Below are 15,017 nucleotides of genomic sequence, written 5' to 3'. Positions count from 1 at the left end.
TCCTTGCTGAATAGGTATTTTAAAAAAATCTTTCATGTAAGACATGATGGTTAACAAAAGACTTCCTGAGAATGATTCACATACTCCACTGCTATTCATTGTGTGTTTGTGTGTTCACAGGGTCAGATTGTGGTCATTAAGGAGCTGGATTATGAGATCAGCAGTGGTCATTATGTGCTGACGGTCACAGCCACAGATCAGTGTCCTATACCACAGTTCAGACTGACCTCCAGCACCACAGTGAGTTCACATCTCCTACACACACGTACACAATCCTCATGATTATCTCACACTCACACACTGACTGTACCGCAGGTCCTGGTGAATGTGGTAGACGTGAACGATAACGCACCCATCTTTCTGAGAGCATTCGAAGGTCCGTTGGAGATCACAGAGGGTCAGCCAGGTCCACGTGTGTGGACTGTTAAAGCCACAGACGCTGACTCTGGATCCAATGGAAAAGTGGAGTACAGCATCACCGCAGGAGATCTGAAAAGTGTGTGTATGTGGTAGACAGCTGATTTAGATCCAATCAGCAAAAAGTATTGTTATTGTACCTTTCTCTCTGTCACTCTGTTTTCCAGATGAGTTTGTAATTTCATCAGTTGAGGGAGAGTTAAGAGTGAGGAGAGATGTAGAGCTGGACAGAGAAACTATCGCCTATTACAACATCACCATTACTGCCAAAGATCTGGGAACACCAACGCTCAGCGCAACGGTAAACACCTCCACACACATTCAGTTCATATTCTTCTATTATGCATGAAATTATGAACTGATGGGAAAGTACATGCCTCTGGGTATGTGGAAAGACAGTGAGACATTATTGGGACATACTAAATTGCATGTGATACCACAAACCCCTTTGTCGTTGTGTACAGGTTGCGTTTGTAGTTAAGCATCAAACTAAATTAATTACACTGATACTCATTATTACATTAAAAAACAGTATATTTGGCCATTGGAGCTGCAATTTAATAACATATATGAGCTGTCCTATAAAATGAGACAGCATTGTGTTATTTTGTGCAAAAGAACTACTCAGAAAAGCTTGGTTCACAGTAGTAAATGCTGCTCCGGACAAACTCATCTCTGCATCTGCTCTGAGTTTGGATCACTTACGCATTTGGGAAATCAACATATGCCAAACATCTATCTTTTAATCTTACTTAAAATGAGAAGTGCTTATAATGCATCTGTTGTCAACGAAAGGGAAGCTTTAAACCAAAACAAAACATAGATGGGTTTTAACATTTGAAAAAAAAAAAAAAATTAGATCAGTCATAAATATTAGTGTTGTAAAATAAAGTTTTTATATTATTTTTCCAAATTGTCTTTTATTTTTAGTGCAAAATCAATATTTCTTTTTTAAGAAGAAATATGATGTATTTCTTATTCCCCCGATAAGATCGCAGTTTGATTTTTCCCCTTTTGGCCTCTTTTTGTCTGTTCTTCACAGCAATTAAAACCATAAAAAAGCTTTAAATCTGTAAAGTATGTATGGTCGAAAATTAAAACAGTCATAAATATAAGTGTTGTAAAATAAAGGTATTATATTATTTTTCCACATTATTTTATTTTTCAGTGCATTAGCAATATTTCCTTTAAAAAAAATTCAAATGAGCTTAAAAAATGTATAAAAAATTTGTTTGTTTTTTTAATAATACTGATTATTATTAAAGTTATTATTAATATCGATATTATTATTAGTTTCTACTCATGTTGATATATGTCACTCTTGACTACAAAACAGTCATACGGATAATTTTTTGTTAAATTGAGATTTATACATCATCAATATTTGGCAGAAATACAGCTATTTGAAAATCTGGAATGTGAGGGTGCAAAAAAAATCAATACTGAGAAAAATGCCTTTAAAAATGAAGTTCTTAGCAATGCATATTACTAATCATAAATTTGGTTTTGATATTTTACGGTAGGAAATTTACAAAATATCTTCATGGAACATGGTCTTAATACCCTAATGATTTTTGGCATGAAAGAAAAGCGACTAAAATCACTTAAATACTTCCCATAATTCACAAAGTGGTTTTGTTTTTCTGTATCAGGTGGTAGTGGGCATTCAGGTGTTGGACATTAATGATAACGACCCGGTCCTGCTCAATTTACCCTATAACACCAGTGTGAGCGAGGGAGCGCCGGTCCACACTTCCATCACTCAAGTCCGGGCACAAGACTCTGACAGCGAACGCAACGCTCTTCTCACATACAGTATCACTGCTGGCAACACTGATGGATCATTCTACATTAATGAGACAGTAAGATAGAAGGATATAGGAAAGAAAAGAATAATATAATTTTTTTTTAAATAAAGAGACAGAAATAATAATGTAGGAGTGAACAGATCAATATACTCTTCCTTCCAGTCAGGTGTGGTTCAGGTGAACAGACCGCTGGACAGAGAGAGAGTGGCTGAATACAGCCTCACCATCACCGTCAAAGACAACCCAGACAACCCTCGCATCGCACGCAGAGTAAATAACACAGCTTTTCCAGGTTTCGCAGATAGTGTGCATGGAACGATCAGGTGAACTCTGTCATGAAACTCTTTTCTCTCTGCTCAGGACTCAGAGTTGTTGGTGGTGACAGTGTTGGATGTGAATGACAACAGGCCCATCTTCACACAGTCCAGCTACAGGGGCGAGATCAGTGAAAACTCACCCACAGGTACCCACTCTTCTCGTTAACCACATCCTGACTCTCAGAAATGAAGATCGTGTTGAGATTGTCCCTTCAAAGAAAGGGCAGAGAAGAAAAGAAGTGTTATCTCTTGTTTAGAAGGTTGTCAGAGTTTAAAGCTGGACGAACAAATCTTTTAAAACAGAAGTTTGTTGCACTATGAAAAATACCATTTATTACACAAATTTGCAAAAATTGCTCCTGAAGAAATCTGAAGGAATTATTGCTCACATTTATGAATTAACAACACCTAGTCAGTGTCCAGAACATATTGCAAATCTGTAACCCCTAAGTTTTATATGTGAAGGGATTAACCAACAAGTTAACATAGAAGTCTTACAGGCTAAAATGAGTCAAGTTAGATTGCTTTTATTTATATAGCACTTTATACAATACAGATACAGTTCAGTGTTTATTCAGTTTAGTCCAGTAACAGTGTCAGTGCAGCAAACTCTATTAATTATAAAACGAATTTAATTCAGCTATCAGCAGGTCTATAGTAAATTATTATTCAGCTCAATTCAGTTCAGTGTTGATTCACTTCAGTAAAAGTGCTGATGTTGCAGTTCATCAATTATGAAACCAATTTGATTCAGCCATAAAGCAACTCAATCAAAATACAATAATGTCACTATTCAGTTCAGTTTAGTTCAATGTTACTCAGCTTATGTTCGTCAATTATTCTTAAAAGGCAGTTCATCAGACAATGTTACTATAATGTCATTCAAGTTTTGTTCTCATCTGATAGTTTCAGTGCAGTCAAATCGGTCATATTTTCTGAATATTAATTGTTTTTTAAAACCCAACTGCCTAACTGCCTTTTAAAACTCAGTAAGTCAAAGGCAACAGAAGCAAGGAACTCAAACTCCATCAGGACAGCAGTGCAGAAATAAATGAACATTGTGATTTATTTGTTAGATCACACTGTGATCTGGTTTTAGGTTGAATTGCAAGTCTGATAATATTCAGTGATTACGAAAATAATCATTATTACAAAGTTGTGACTAATATAACATACACTGAGGGGAAATAATTACAATATGAACAGTGGTCTTGGTCATGACTCATTTAACATCATATTAAAGCTGAATCTCTCTCTCTCTCTCTCTCTCTCTCTCTCTCTCTCTCTCTCTCTCTCTCTCTCTCTCTCTCTCTCTCTCTCTCTCTCTCTCTCTCTCTCTCTCTCTCTCTCTCTCTCTCTCTCTCTCTGTGTCTGTTTGTCCATTAGGCACCACTGTGTTGATTCTGAACGGCCCAGTTTTAGCAGAGGACAAAGATATCGGGGAGAATGCGGTGGTGAGGTATCGTCTTCTGGGAACCAGAGTGGACCTCTTCTCCATAGACTCCCGCACAGGTCTGAAGTTCAGCACAGATCTTATCTCACTTCCATCCATTTTATTTTCTTTAAGAGATGCTATCGAGAGGCTAACATTCAGTTCAGTTGTTTACACTATGAAGTATTTTAACATCTAGTTAATTTAAAGGATTAGTTCACATCCAGAATAAAAAATTCCTTCTATGACATTCAAGATACTCATGTCTTTCTTTCTTCATTAGAAAAAAGAACGTAAGGTTTTTAAGGAAACCATTCCAGGATTTTTCTCCATATAGTGGTCTTCAATGGTGGCCAATGGGTTGAAGGTCCAAATTGCAGTTTCAATGCAAAGGGCTCTACATGATCCCAGCCGAGGAATAAGTGTCTTATCTAAACAGTCATTTTCTAAAAAAAATAAATAAATAAAAATCTATACTTTTTAACCACAAATATTTGTGGTTAGTTATTTGTCTGTGTATTTCGGTTCAATAAGGTAGAGTAGGACGAAAAACTCCATGTCAGTTTCTTCTCCAATTTTAAAATCTTCCGACATCATTGTTTTACCTTTTGTTGTAGATGGCGTTTGACTTTCTTTGCACATTTGCTTTGTAAACACTGGGTCAGTATATCTGCCTACATCATGCATGACTTTTCCAACGTAATTACAATGCGTGAGGTCAAGCTAGTGCAAGACAAGCACTTGTGGTATAAAAATATACACATTTTGATATTTTTTAGAAAACGGCCAATCGTTTCACTAGATAATACCCTTATTCCTCGGCTGGGATTGTGTAGAGCCCTTTGAAGCTGCATTGAAACTTCAGTTTGGACCTTCAACCCATTACACACCAATGAATATGAAAAAAAAAAATCCTGGAATGTTTTCCTCAAAAACCTTGATTTCTTTTCGACTGAAGAAAGAAAGGATAACCTTTAATACAATCTTTTAAGTTTTTTTTTTCAATGATTAAATAGTCTTAAATTGAATTCCTTCAAACATGCAGATACTTTCATATCTGTGGTTTTAGTTATTCAAGAGTCAGCAGTCCTCCTACTTTTCGTACACCCACTGAGTTTCTCGTAATCAAGCACTACTCCTTTTTGTGAGACGTTCTCTTTCCCACCCCCTCTCTCTGTGTCTGTAGGAGTGGTATCAGTGCGTGGGGGTGCTGTGCTGGACCGAGAGGCTTTCTCTGTGCCACGGGTGGAGCTGTTTCTGCTTGGGGAGGATGTGGGAGGTTTGAACAGCACTGTCCCACTCACTATCACCATCCTTGACGTAAACGACAACCCACCTGTCTTCAGCCCATCCAGTTTAACTGTACGCCTACCAGAAAACAGCCCCACAGGTGAGAGAGACAGTATCAATGGAGGTGGATGAACTGGAAGAGAAACTAGTTTAATCTGGTTTGTTGGTCCCCATTGCAGTGCAATAGAGTGGGAGTGTGTAGTTGTCGTTGTTTTAAATACTAAAATTACTAAAACTAGAAATGAAATTAAAATTAATCAAAGCTATATTGAAAAATGAAAAAATATTTTTTTATCAATTAATAAAAGAATTATTAAATACCAAAACTAAAATAATAAATAAATATAAGTTATAAACAAATAAAAACTTGGATGTATAATATGTCATTGTGTGTATTTTCAGGTGTGGTAGTAACGCAGCTGTCTGCAAGTGACGCTGATGCCGGTTCTAATGGTTGGCTGCAGTATCGGTTAGACAGCGGCGCTCAGGACCGTTTCATTGTTGACGCTCTTTCTGGTGCTGTTGTAGTCGGCAATGCTACACTGGACCGAGAAGAGCGTAGCTCGTACCGTCTAGTTGTCATCGCAACTGACCGAGGCACACCTTCTCTCTCAGGAACGGCGACATTAACTGTTGTTCTAGACGATGTCAATGACTCCCGTCCTCGTTTCATACGGCCTGTGCAGACCATCAGCGTTAACGAGTCAACACCTCCAGGAGAGGTCGTAGCCACACTTACCGCCGAGGACCCTGATCTACGACCCCGTCTGGAGTATTACATCATCTCTGTGGAAGCGAAGGATGATGGGAATAATCCAGTGGATGGGCTGCAGCAGTCGTTTGGAATTGACTTTTACACAGGTGAGTAATTAGACATTTTTACTGTCACGTGTAGTTCTTCATTTGGAATACAACACTAAACACTATACTTTTTTATTACAAATCTATTTTCTGTGGGGGAAATGAATGTTATTGTTTACTTACAGGAACCTAATTCTGCTCTGTGTTGATATTTGATTCCATCTTTATTCTTAGGTGCTGTTTTTGTACGAAACCCTTTAAACCGAGAGCTGGTTGCCACTTTTGAGATCATTGTTTCAGTGCATGACAACGCCAGTGATGTTATTGACATGTCCGTCAGTGTACCCAATGGTAGGGAAGATTTTTCTACTTAATTTCTGTCTTTTTCTCCTTGTTTTCATCTGTTCTTCTATTTCATTTACTTACCTTCAGGCCAAGATGTAAATGAGTTTGTTTTTTTCAACAGAACAGATTTGGAGAAATTTCGCATTGCATCATTTGCTCACCAATGCATCCACTAGTGAATGGGTGCCGTCAGAATGAGAGTCCAAACAGCTGATAAAAACATCACAATTATTCACAAATAGTCCAAATGACTCAAGTCTGTCCATTAATGTCTTGTGAAGTGAAAAACTGCATTTTTATTACAAACACGCTTGTTGATTTCTTGTCTATTATTGATTTGAGCAGCTTTTCAAGCTCTCATTCTGACGGCACCCATTCACTAAAGTGGATCTATTGGTGAGCAAGTGATGTAATGCTAAATTTATCGAAAACTGTCCAGAAACTGGTCGCATTGATCGAAACAATCAAATTTGTTTCAGGATTCTTTGATGAATAGAAAGATCCAAAGATCAGCAAAAAACGCGTTTGTAACATTTTACACTTTACCATTCAAAAGTTTGGTGTCAGTATAACTTTTTTTTTTTTTTCGGAAAGAAATTATAGAAAATAAAATTTTATTTCAGCATGGATGCTTTAAATTGATCAGAAGTGACTGTAAAGATGTTTATAATGTTACAAAAGATTTCTATTTCAGATAAATGCTGATCTTCTAAACTTTCTATTCATCAAAGAAACCTGAAAACATTCTACTCAGCTGTTCAATATAATAATAATAAATGTTTTTTGAGCAGCAAATCAGAATGATTTCTGAAGGATCATGTGACTGGAGTAATGATGCAAAAAAAATTACATTTTAAAATTATTTTATTTTATTTTAAAGATTAAAAAAAATCTAAATTGTACTGTTTTTGGAATTGATCAAATAAATGCGGTTTTGGTGAGCAGAAGAGACTTCTTTAAAAAAAACTTTTGACTGTTAGTGTATATCCACACCAGGCTTATTAACTGTCTTGACCTGCAAAGTAAACCAGGTTTGCCAGAAACCATGCTGGTAACCAACTTCCAGTTTGTCAGGTTTTCCTTCCTGTGATGATCTATCTTGGCCAGGACTAAACCAGCCTGGGGGAATTTTTTGTTTCTTTTCCTCTTTCCAGGAAATCAACTTTAAAGTTCAATTGTATTTCTCTCCACAGCCAAATTAACCATCAACATACTGGATGTGAATGACAACGCTCCTCGTTTCCGACCTTTCGGAGTAGCCAATTTTTCCGAGAGGATTCTGGAGGGTGCTGTGCCTGGTACCACACTGCTGTCTGTGACGGCTGTGGATCCTGATAAAGGACCCAACGGACAGATCATCTACCAGCTTCTACACCTGCCCCGTGGAGACTACATAAAACTTGAAGACCCTTCTACAGGTTACACACATGAACACATTCTCATTTCTACAGCATTTCTAAACCCTAAATGATTGATGCTTGAAAAATGGGGATTGCTGATTAAATTCCTTCTCTAATCTACATGGTGCATGTCTTTCAAAATCACTATCCACAGGTAAAATTGTGGCCAATCGGACGGTGGATTATGAACAAGTGCAGTGGTTGAACTTCACGGTGCGTGCACAGGATCACGGCACACCTCCTCGCTTCGCAGAGCTTCCTGTCTATCTGCGCATTGTTGATGTCAACGACAACAACCCAGTCTTTCAACAACCTTTATATCAGGTAAATCAGTGCAAACCAGAGAGTCAGGGTATTGTTCAGATTGAATCCTTTTCAGGAAGTATTTTAGAGGTGTAAAGTTAATGCAGTAGAGTCACAGTTTGACACTTTAGTGAATATGCTTCTGTGTTGCATTTTGCTTATTTAATGCAATCTTAATGACAAATTATAGTAAGTACAAATTATAAGTATGACCTATGATTATTTAGTTAGAAATGGTGCTGAAAATGTGTCTATGCATTTTGTACATTTTCCAAAATTAGTTTATTTCCAGGTTTAAATAGAATTTTAAATGTTTTAAATGTTGCTTTCCACAAAAAACAATGCAGCACAACATTGATAATAATAAAATTATTTTTTATAGTTTCTTGAGCAGCAAATTATATTAGAATGATTTCTGGAGGATCACGTGACACTGAAGACTGTATAATGGTGCTGAAAATTCAGCTTTGCATCACAGGAATAAACTTTTAAAATGTATTCAAATAGAAAACATTTATTGTAATAATTGTAATAATATTTTACAATATTACAGTTTTTACTATAACTTTAATAGGGCTGCCCTTAAAGGTACAATGTGTAATATTTAAGATGATCTCTAGACAGAAATGAAATATAATATACATAACTATGTTTTCATGGGTGTATAAATACCTTACTTAATGAATCATTATGCTTTTATTACCTTAGAATTATCCGTTTATATCTACATACACCGCGGGTCCCCTCACATGGAAGTCGCCGAAACGGACAAACTGCTCTACAGATCGCGTTTCATCACTGTTGTTCTTTGTGAAAAACACTGACTCAATGATGAACAAGTGACAGTAATATTCAAAATAACATCGTTTTATTGAATTATCAAGTAAATATAATTCCCTAATTTACTTTTTAAAAGAAACCTCATTATTCTTTGCTGTCTAAAACGACGACATCTTAATCCTGCGCGGCTACCGTAGCTTCTGTAAAGGAAGTGGTGAGCGGTGGACTAAACCGTTGGTTGCAATTCATAGCCTCACCGCTAGATGCCGCAAAAATCTACACACAGCACCTTTACCTAAAGATTTTTCTGGTCAACTAGTAGTCATTCATTTTAAGCATTAGTCGACTATTAGTCGCACGTTTATTAAAAAAACATATAAATTATCATAATGAGCCTTTAAATGCCTACATAGCCTAATAAGTGATTAAGCGTGCGAAAAAAGCTTGCCACAGCGCACGGGCAGATATAATAATTATGAATGTGTCAGGAAAAAACAGCAAGAAGGCTGCTTTAACATTTTAATAATTTATTGATAAACTAGTGCTTTCTTTATTTTCGGCTTAAGAGATGAAGTCGGTGACACTGACTCGTCATCTCCGCAGTAGTAATGCGCCTGTATGCATGTTTCATACAGATTACATAATCGGAGAATATTTGTTTTTCATTTGAATTGGTAGACATTTCACTCTCTATATATTTTTTTCATGTCTGTAATCCAAGTATACGCAGAGTTTTGAAGTTTTGTGCTCAAGTTCACAGAGATCGAAATGTCAGAAAGCGCATCCTGTTTGCTAATTTTTTTTACAAAAGTGCAACATTTCGTTGTTACTGCGAGTGCACACAATTGAACATAAAGTCTTTACAGATTAGAAAGATGTATTACTTTTATCTGTATGACCAAAAATGACAGAGTATTTTATAAACAAATGACTGCAGCGGCGCCTCCATCTGTAATGCAGTGAGCTCTGCTGTTCAGCTTTCACACTCTTCACAGACACTTGAATAGCGCACATTTTCTAGGTTAACATTAGATTGAGCTGCCATGTAAAGTTGCTACTACATACATCTTTTAGATGCAAAGCCATATTTGAGGTTGATGAGCATTTGGTTATCTTGCCCAATGTACTGTATTGTATTACCACATAGACCATCGATTAATGATCTGTCTGTCACAGACTGCGTGACCTTGCCACTTCCTATAACATGTTTTTTTTTTTCTGCGACTAAGAGACTAATAAAATTTTGGTTGATCAAGCCTCTTCTCGTCGACTAACTGACGATTAATTTTTAATCAAATAAATGCAGCCTTGATGACTTTGAAATAAAGATTTTGCCTATGTTTGTGTTGCAGAAATCCATTTTTGAGGATGTTGCACTCGGCACCATTATTGTAAGCGTGAGTGCGACAGATGCAGACTCCGGCCTGTTCTCTGTAATTGAATACGGGCTAGTGGACGGAGAGGGCAAGTTTGGCATCACACCTACTACGGTGAGTGTGTTGGTGCGAAAACAAAACAAAGACAATAAGAAATGCCATTTAAAATATAATTTACTTATTTATTGTTTATGTCTTATGTTATCAGGGTGACATCTACATCCTGTCTGCCCTGGACAGAGAGACCAAGGACCGTTACACACTCACAGCCTACGCTAGGGACAACCCTGGCGGCAGCCCCAACAACCGGAGAGAAAACTCAGTCCAGGTGCATAAATATGTGGATGAGCTGAAAAAAAAAAAAAAACCTCAGAAATAATTTGATGCAATCACTTTATAAAATGATGACCTTCAAACACAAGTGTAGAACATTGGAAGGAACACATGTTGCCCTTTTAAGTTTAGATCCGGTTCGTTCAGACACACACAGATGAACTTGTTGTCATTATATCTCAATCTGAAATCCATGTTCAAACAACCTGTTCTGCAAACTGTGAAGGCCTCTCGACCACAGGAAGACATACCAAATATGGATAAAATGATTTGAGCAAGAGACCTTGACGCAGTCAAGGCGGAGTGTCGTTCACTTCCAGTTCCTGTTCAAGGAGGATATGGAGAGAGCATCAGCTGTGCAAATGAGGTTTCACAAGACGTGAAGTGTTTGTGAGGTGGCCAAGTGTTCAGCTTGCACTTCCTCTATTCACACTCTGTTGTTATGAGGAAATGGGAAGTATAGAAGCAAAACAAGCAGAAAATTAAAATACCATCAGTTGATGCAATATTCAGTGCAAACTTTGCATATTATTGACTTGTTAAAAGCTCCAAATGTGAGTAAAATGCAAATATGAATCCGCTTTAGTGAGTCCAGATGGCCAGTTACTGTTTTACGATCTGAATCATCATTGTGTGTTTTAAATTGAATTGTCAAATTGCTTTATTCCCTACTGGTGTTCAGACATTAAACTCTCTTGCACATGTTTGCATTTTTTGCACAGAAAGTTTCAGTTTCATGTGAACGGTTTTGCATGAGCTGACCTCAAATACAAAAAAAAGAAAAAAACAACAGTTTTTGGTACTCCACCTTAACACCTCTGTATCACATCTCTGAACTCTGTCTCTTTCTGTATCTCTTAGGTGCAGTTGACAGTGATGGATGTAAATGATTTCCGTCCACGTTTCTCAGAGAGAGTCTTCACCACTAGTGTGTTTGAGAATGAGCCAGTTGGTACATCAGTGATCACAATGAAGGCCATTGACCTCGATGAAGGGGAGAATGCATTACTTACATACAGCCTACAAGGCCCTGGATCGGGTAAATGGGTTGCAGATTTAGAATTGAAAAATTGGCTGTTGGAATTTCCAAATTGGATTTCTTTGATATATATAGGCTATTCTACAGAATTTGTCTAAACTGTTGTCCCACAACCAAAAAACACATTTAAAAAGTCCCGAACCCTAACCCCTTAATTTCAATTTATGAAAATGATATTGAAATTTTTTTGTATTTTCTTCCATTGTTGTTATTAAAAATCTCTTTTTAATTTTTTAAAAAGTGAAGTAAAAAAAAAAAAATTTATTTTATGAATTATGAAATTTTATACAAAAAAACAAAAAAACATGTCCCACATTTTTGTCACTACTTGAAACAGTGTATGTTTTAGTCCATTGGCAAGTAGTAGAATAGGCCCCATAATTAAATAAAGATAAATGTTTTTAAAGGTATTAAAAATCGATGTAACTTTTGTCACTACCGAATACACCTTTTTCTGTAGTTAAAGGAGAAGTTCACTTCCAGAACAAAAATTTATAGATAATTTTCTCACCCCCTTGTCATCCAAGATGTTCATTTCTTTCTTTATTCAGTCGTAAAGAAATAGTTTTTTGAGGAAAAAATTGCAGGAATGTTCTCCATATAGTGGACTTCAACAGTACCCACAAATTTGAACTTTCAAAATGCAGTTTAAATACAGCTTCAAAGGGCTCTAAATGATCCCAGCTGAGAAAGAAGGGTCTTAACTAGCGAAACAATCAGTTATTGTCTAAAATCAATTGACAATTTATATACTTTTAACCTCAAATGCTCGTCTTGTCTAGCGCTGCATGAACTCTGTGTAGTCTGGTTCATGACCGTTAGAGTATGTCGAAAAACTCCCATCTCATTTTCTCCTCTAACTTCAAATTTGTCCTACATCACTGTTTTAGCCTTTTTTGTAAAGGGTGTTTGACCCTCCTTGTGCGTTCACTTTGTAAACACTGGGTTGGTACTTCTGCAGCGATGCAGGACGATTTTGAAGTTGAAGGAGAAAATGAGATGGGAGTTTTTCGACATACCCTAACTGTATAAAAAACATTGGATTCAAAATACAACAAATCTCATAAATCGCACTTGAAATATTGTTAAAATTGTAATTGCTATTGATTTACCTCTGAAAACTTTAATTTTCTTTAAATTAAAATATAACTTTAATAAAAAAGAAAATATATATATTTGCAAGGAAGATGGTAGCAAAATCTTAAAAAGTCAATATAACCTTTATAAAATTATATATGAATGTGTTTCGCTAGTGACAAAGATTCCAAAACTTTTTGAAAATGCAATAGGGGACTTAACTGCACAATTCTTAGAAATGTGTAGCTTGGATATTATGCAATTTGCATACATACAAAGTTTGTGGGAAAATATTTTTTTTCCAACTCAGACTTTTTTTTTTTTTTTTTTTGACAACTCTGAACCAATTTTGTAGAATGACCCATATGTATACACCATACTTTTTGCTGTCTTGAATTAAAACGAGGAAATTAAAGACATTCTTAATTTATTTTTCATGTACAATTTGATAAACTGAGTACAGCTACATAATTTGATTATGTTGCTGATGTCTCTTCCTCTCTCTATCGCAGATGCGTTCTCTCTGGATCCTGACACTGGGCTGATTCGCTCCCTGCGGTTACTGCAGAGTTTTGAGAGGTTTAATCTGACTGTGGTGGCGACCGATCATGGCAGAACACCTCTCTGGGGAACCGCCATTCTTCAGATCGCCGTCATAGATGTCAATGATAACAGGCCGATCTTTGTGCGGCCTGCCAATGGCACTATCATGCACATACTCGAGGTGTGTTTCAGTGGAAAAACCAATCACTCGTTTTTATTACTTAATCATATTGTCTCTGAATGTGACTGAATGCAGGCTTTCTCACTCGCCCTACAAATTACAACTCAACCACTTTGATGTGTTCTCAGATATCCCACAGCACTCCTCTTTTGTCTTGCTCATTGTCTTTCTCACATCAGAGGTACTTCATAGGAATATCCATTACATGTAGCTGTCTAGTTGCAGGCGTAAACATGCAGTGGAGATCTAGTGTTTGCTTGTGTGGTCAAGCCTCCTGTGTACATCTGACAGCCAGAGTGAAAAGATCATGTTGCACATCTTTGTGATCATTGTGAAGCCCTTTATTTCTGAGCCCAAGTGATGAAACCCACCCCAGTGACTCAGAGAGATGTTAACCATAGTGTCATACCAGATAGTATTTTAAGTGCTTTGAGGACACTTTGCAAGTTTCTCTTTCAGTAAGGACAGTCTTTAAAATCTTTAAAATGCAGATGCAAAAGCACTAAATGTGACTGCGATCTCTCGTGTGAACGAATTAACAGGGATAAGCTAATTCCTCACCGTTCAATACTTTGACCCAAATCTGTCACATGGATTTCTGTCAAATTTGATGCTCTATATCTAGACTGTGAAAGATTGGATAGCCTGTTTTTGTTCAGGGTCAAACATCATGTATGACTGAGCATTCGGTCTTGTTTTGTGTGTGCCATCGCAGGAACAGCCTCCTGGACTGGTAGTTTATGAAGTGTTTGCCACAGACGAGGATGAGGGTGTGAACGGAGAGGTCCGGTATAGCTTCCTGCAGACTGGAGCAGGAAATAGAGACTGGGAGAACTTCCATATTGATGCAGTGACCGGAGTGATCACCACTGCGGTTAAATTAGACAGAGAGAAGCAAGCTTTGTACAGTGTGAGTCTATCTTTCTAACCAGAGGCCATTCAAAATAAAAGACAAATAAAAATAGCAGAAAACCTTTAAAAATGGTGCAATAACAATGCAAATCTCTGTATTTGTGTATAGCTGGTTGTGGTGGCGTATGACCTCGGGCAGCCCGTCCCATATGAGACCATGCAGCCACTGCAAGTGGCTCTGTCTGACATTGACGACAATGAGCCTGTTTTTCTTAAACCTCCGGTAACGTTTTTATTATTTGTTTTTAAATATCAAATACATCACTTTGTTTTTCCAAGTACGGACTATAGGCCAGTTGGCCAGTTTAGCATTAACCCTGTAAAACCTGACTATGAAACAATAGTCAGAAAACCTATTTAAATTGAAATGAAACATTTAAACTAATCTTTAGACAACATATTTCAAAAATCTTAAAGTTTGCATTTGTGTTTTGTTGAATGTCATATTTGCTACATCAGGCTTTTTTTAATAGGCTTTTTAATATAATATAATAGACAGAAGAGTAGTCTCTTATTGTCATCAAGGCCTTATTTATTTGATCAAAAATGCAGAAAAAAAATGTAATATTGTGAAATATTATTGCAATTTCTAATATTGGTTTCCTATTTTAATATACTTTAAAATATTATTTATTTCTGTGACACAGCGCTGGATTTTCATCA

The 15,017-nt window shown here is 36.7% G+C and overlaps 1 protein-coding gene across 1 annotated transcript in view; it reads left to right on the top strand.

Moving 5' to 3' along the window:
- The window catches only part of cdh23 (cadherin-related 23), a 317,998-nt gene that overhangs the window by 289,811 nt on the left and 13,170 nt on the right, over positions 1–15,017 (top strand). The window contains exons 38-55 of the mRNA XM_073834861.1: positions 121–240; positions 316–496; positions 585–718; positions 2,070–2,279; positions 2,388–2,495; positions 2,586–2,688; positions 3,929–4,054; positions 5,161–5,364; positions 5,667–6,125; positions 6,300–6,416; positions 7,604–7,828; positions 7,965–8,134; positions 10,246–10,383; positions 10,478–10,597; positions 11,464–11,641; positions 13,231–13,442; positions 14,158–14,352; positions 14,464–14,577. Of these exons, the coding sequence (XP_073690962.1) occupies positions 121–240; positions 316–496; positions 585–718; positions 2,070–2,279; positions 2,388–2,495; positions 2,586–2,688; positions 3,929–4,054; positions 5,161–5,364; positions 5,667–6,125; positions 6,300–6,416; positions 7,604–7,828; positions 7,965–8,134; positions 10,246–10,383; positions 10,478–10,597; positions 11,464–11,641; positions 13,231–13,442; positions 14,158–14,352; positions 14,464–14,577 (3,114 nt within the window). The remainder of the gene's footprint in view (positions 1–120; positions 241–315; positions 497–584; positions 719–2,069; positions 2,280–2,387; positions 2,496–2,585; positions 2,689–3,928; positions 4,055–5,160; positions 5,365–5,666; positions 6,126–6,299; positions 6,417–7,603; positions 7,829–7,964; positions 8,135–10,245; positions 10,384–10,477; positions 10,598–11,463; positions 11,642–13,230; positions 13,443–14,157; positions 14,353–14,463; positions 14,578–15,017) is intronic.

Source organism: Garra rufa, chromosome 2 (assembly GCF_049309525.1).
Source record: "Garra rufa chromosome 2, GarRuf1.0, whole genome shotgun sequence".
NCBI lineage: Eukaryota > Metazoa > Chordata > Actinopteri > Cypriniformes > Cyprinidae > Garra > Garra rufa.
Note: the sequence above shows the minus strand (reverse complement) of the source record. Positions and strands in the feature narration are given on the sequence as shown.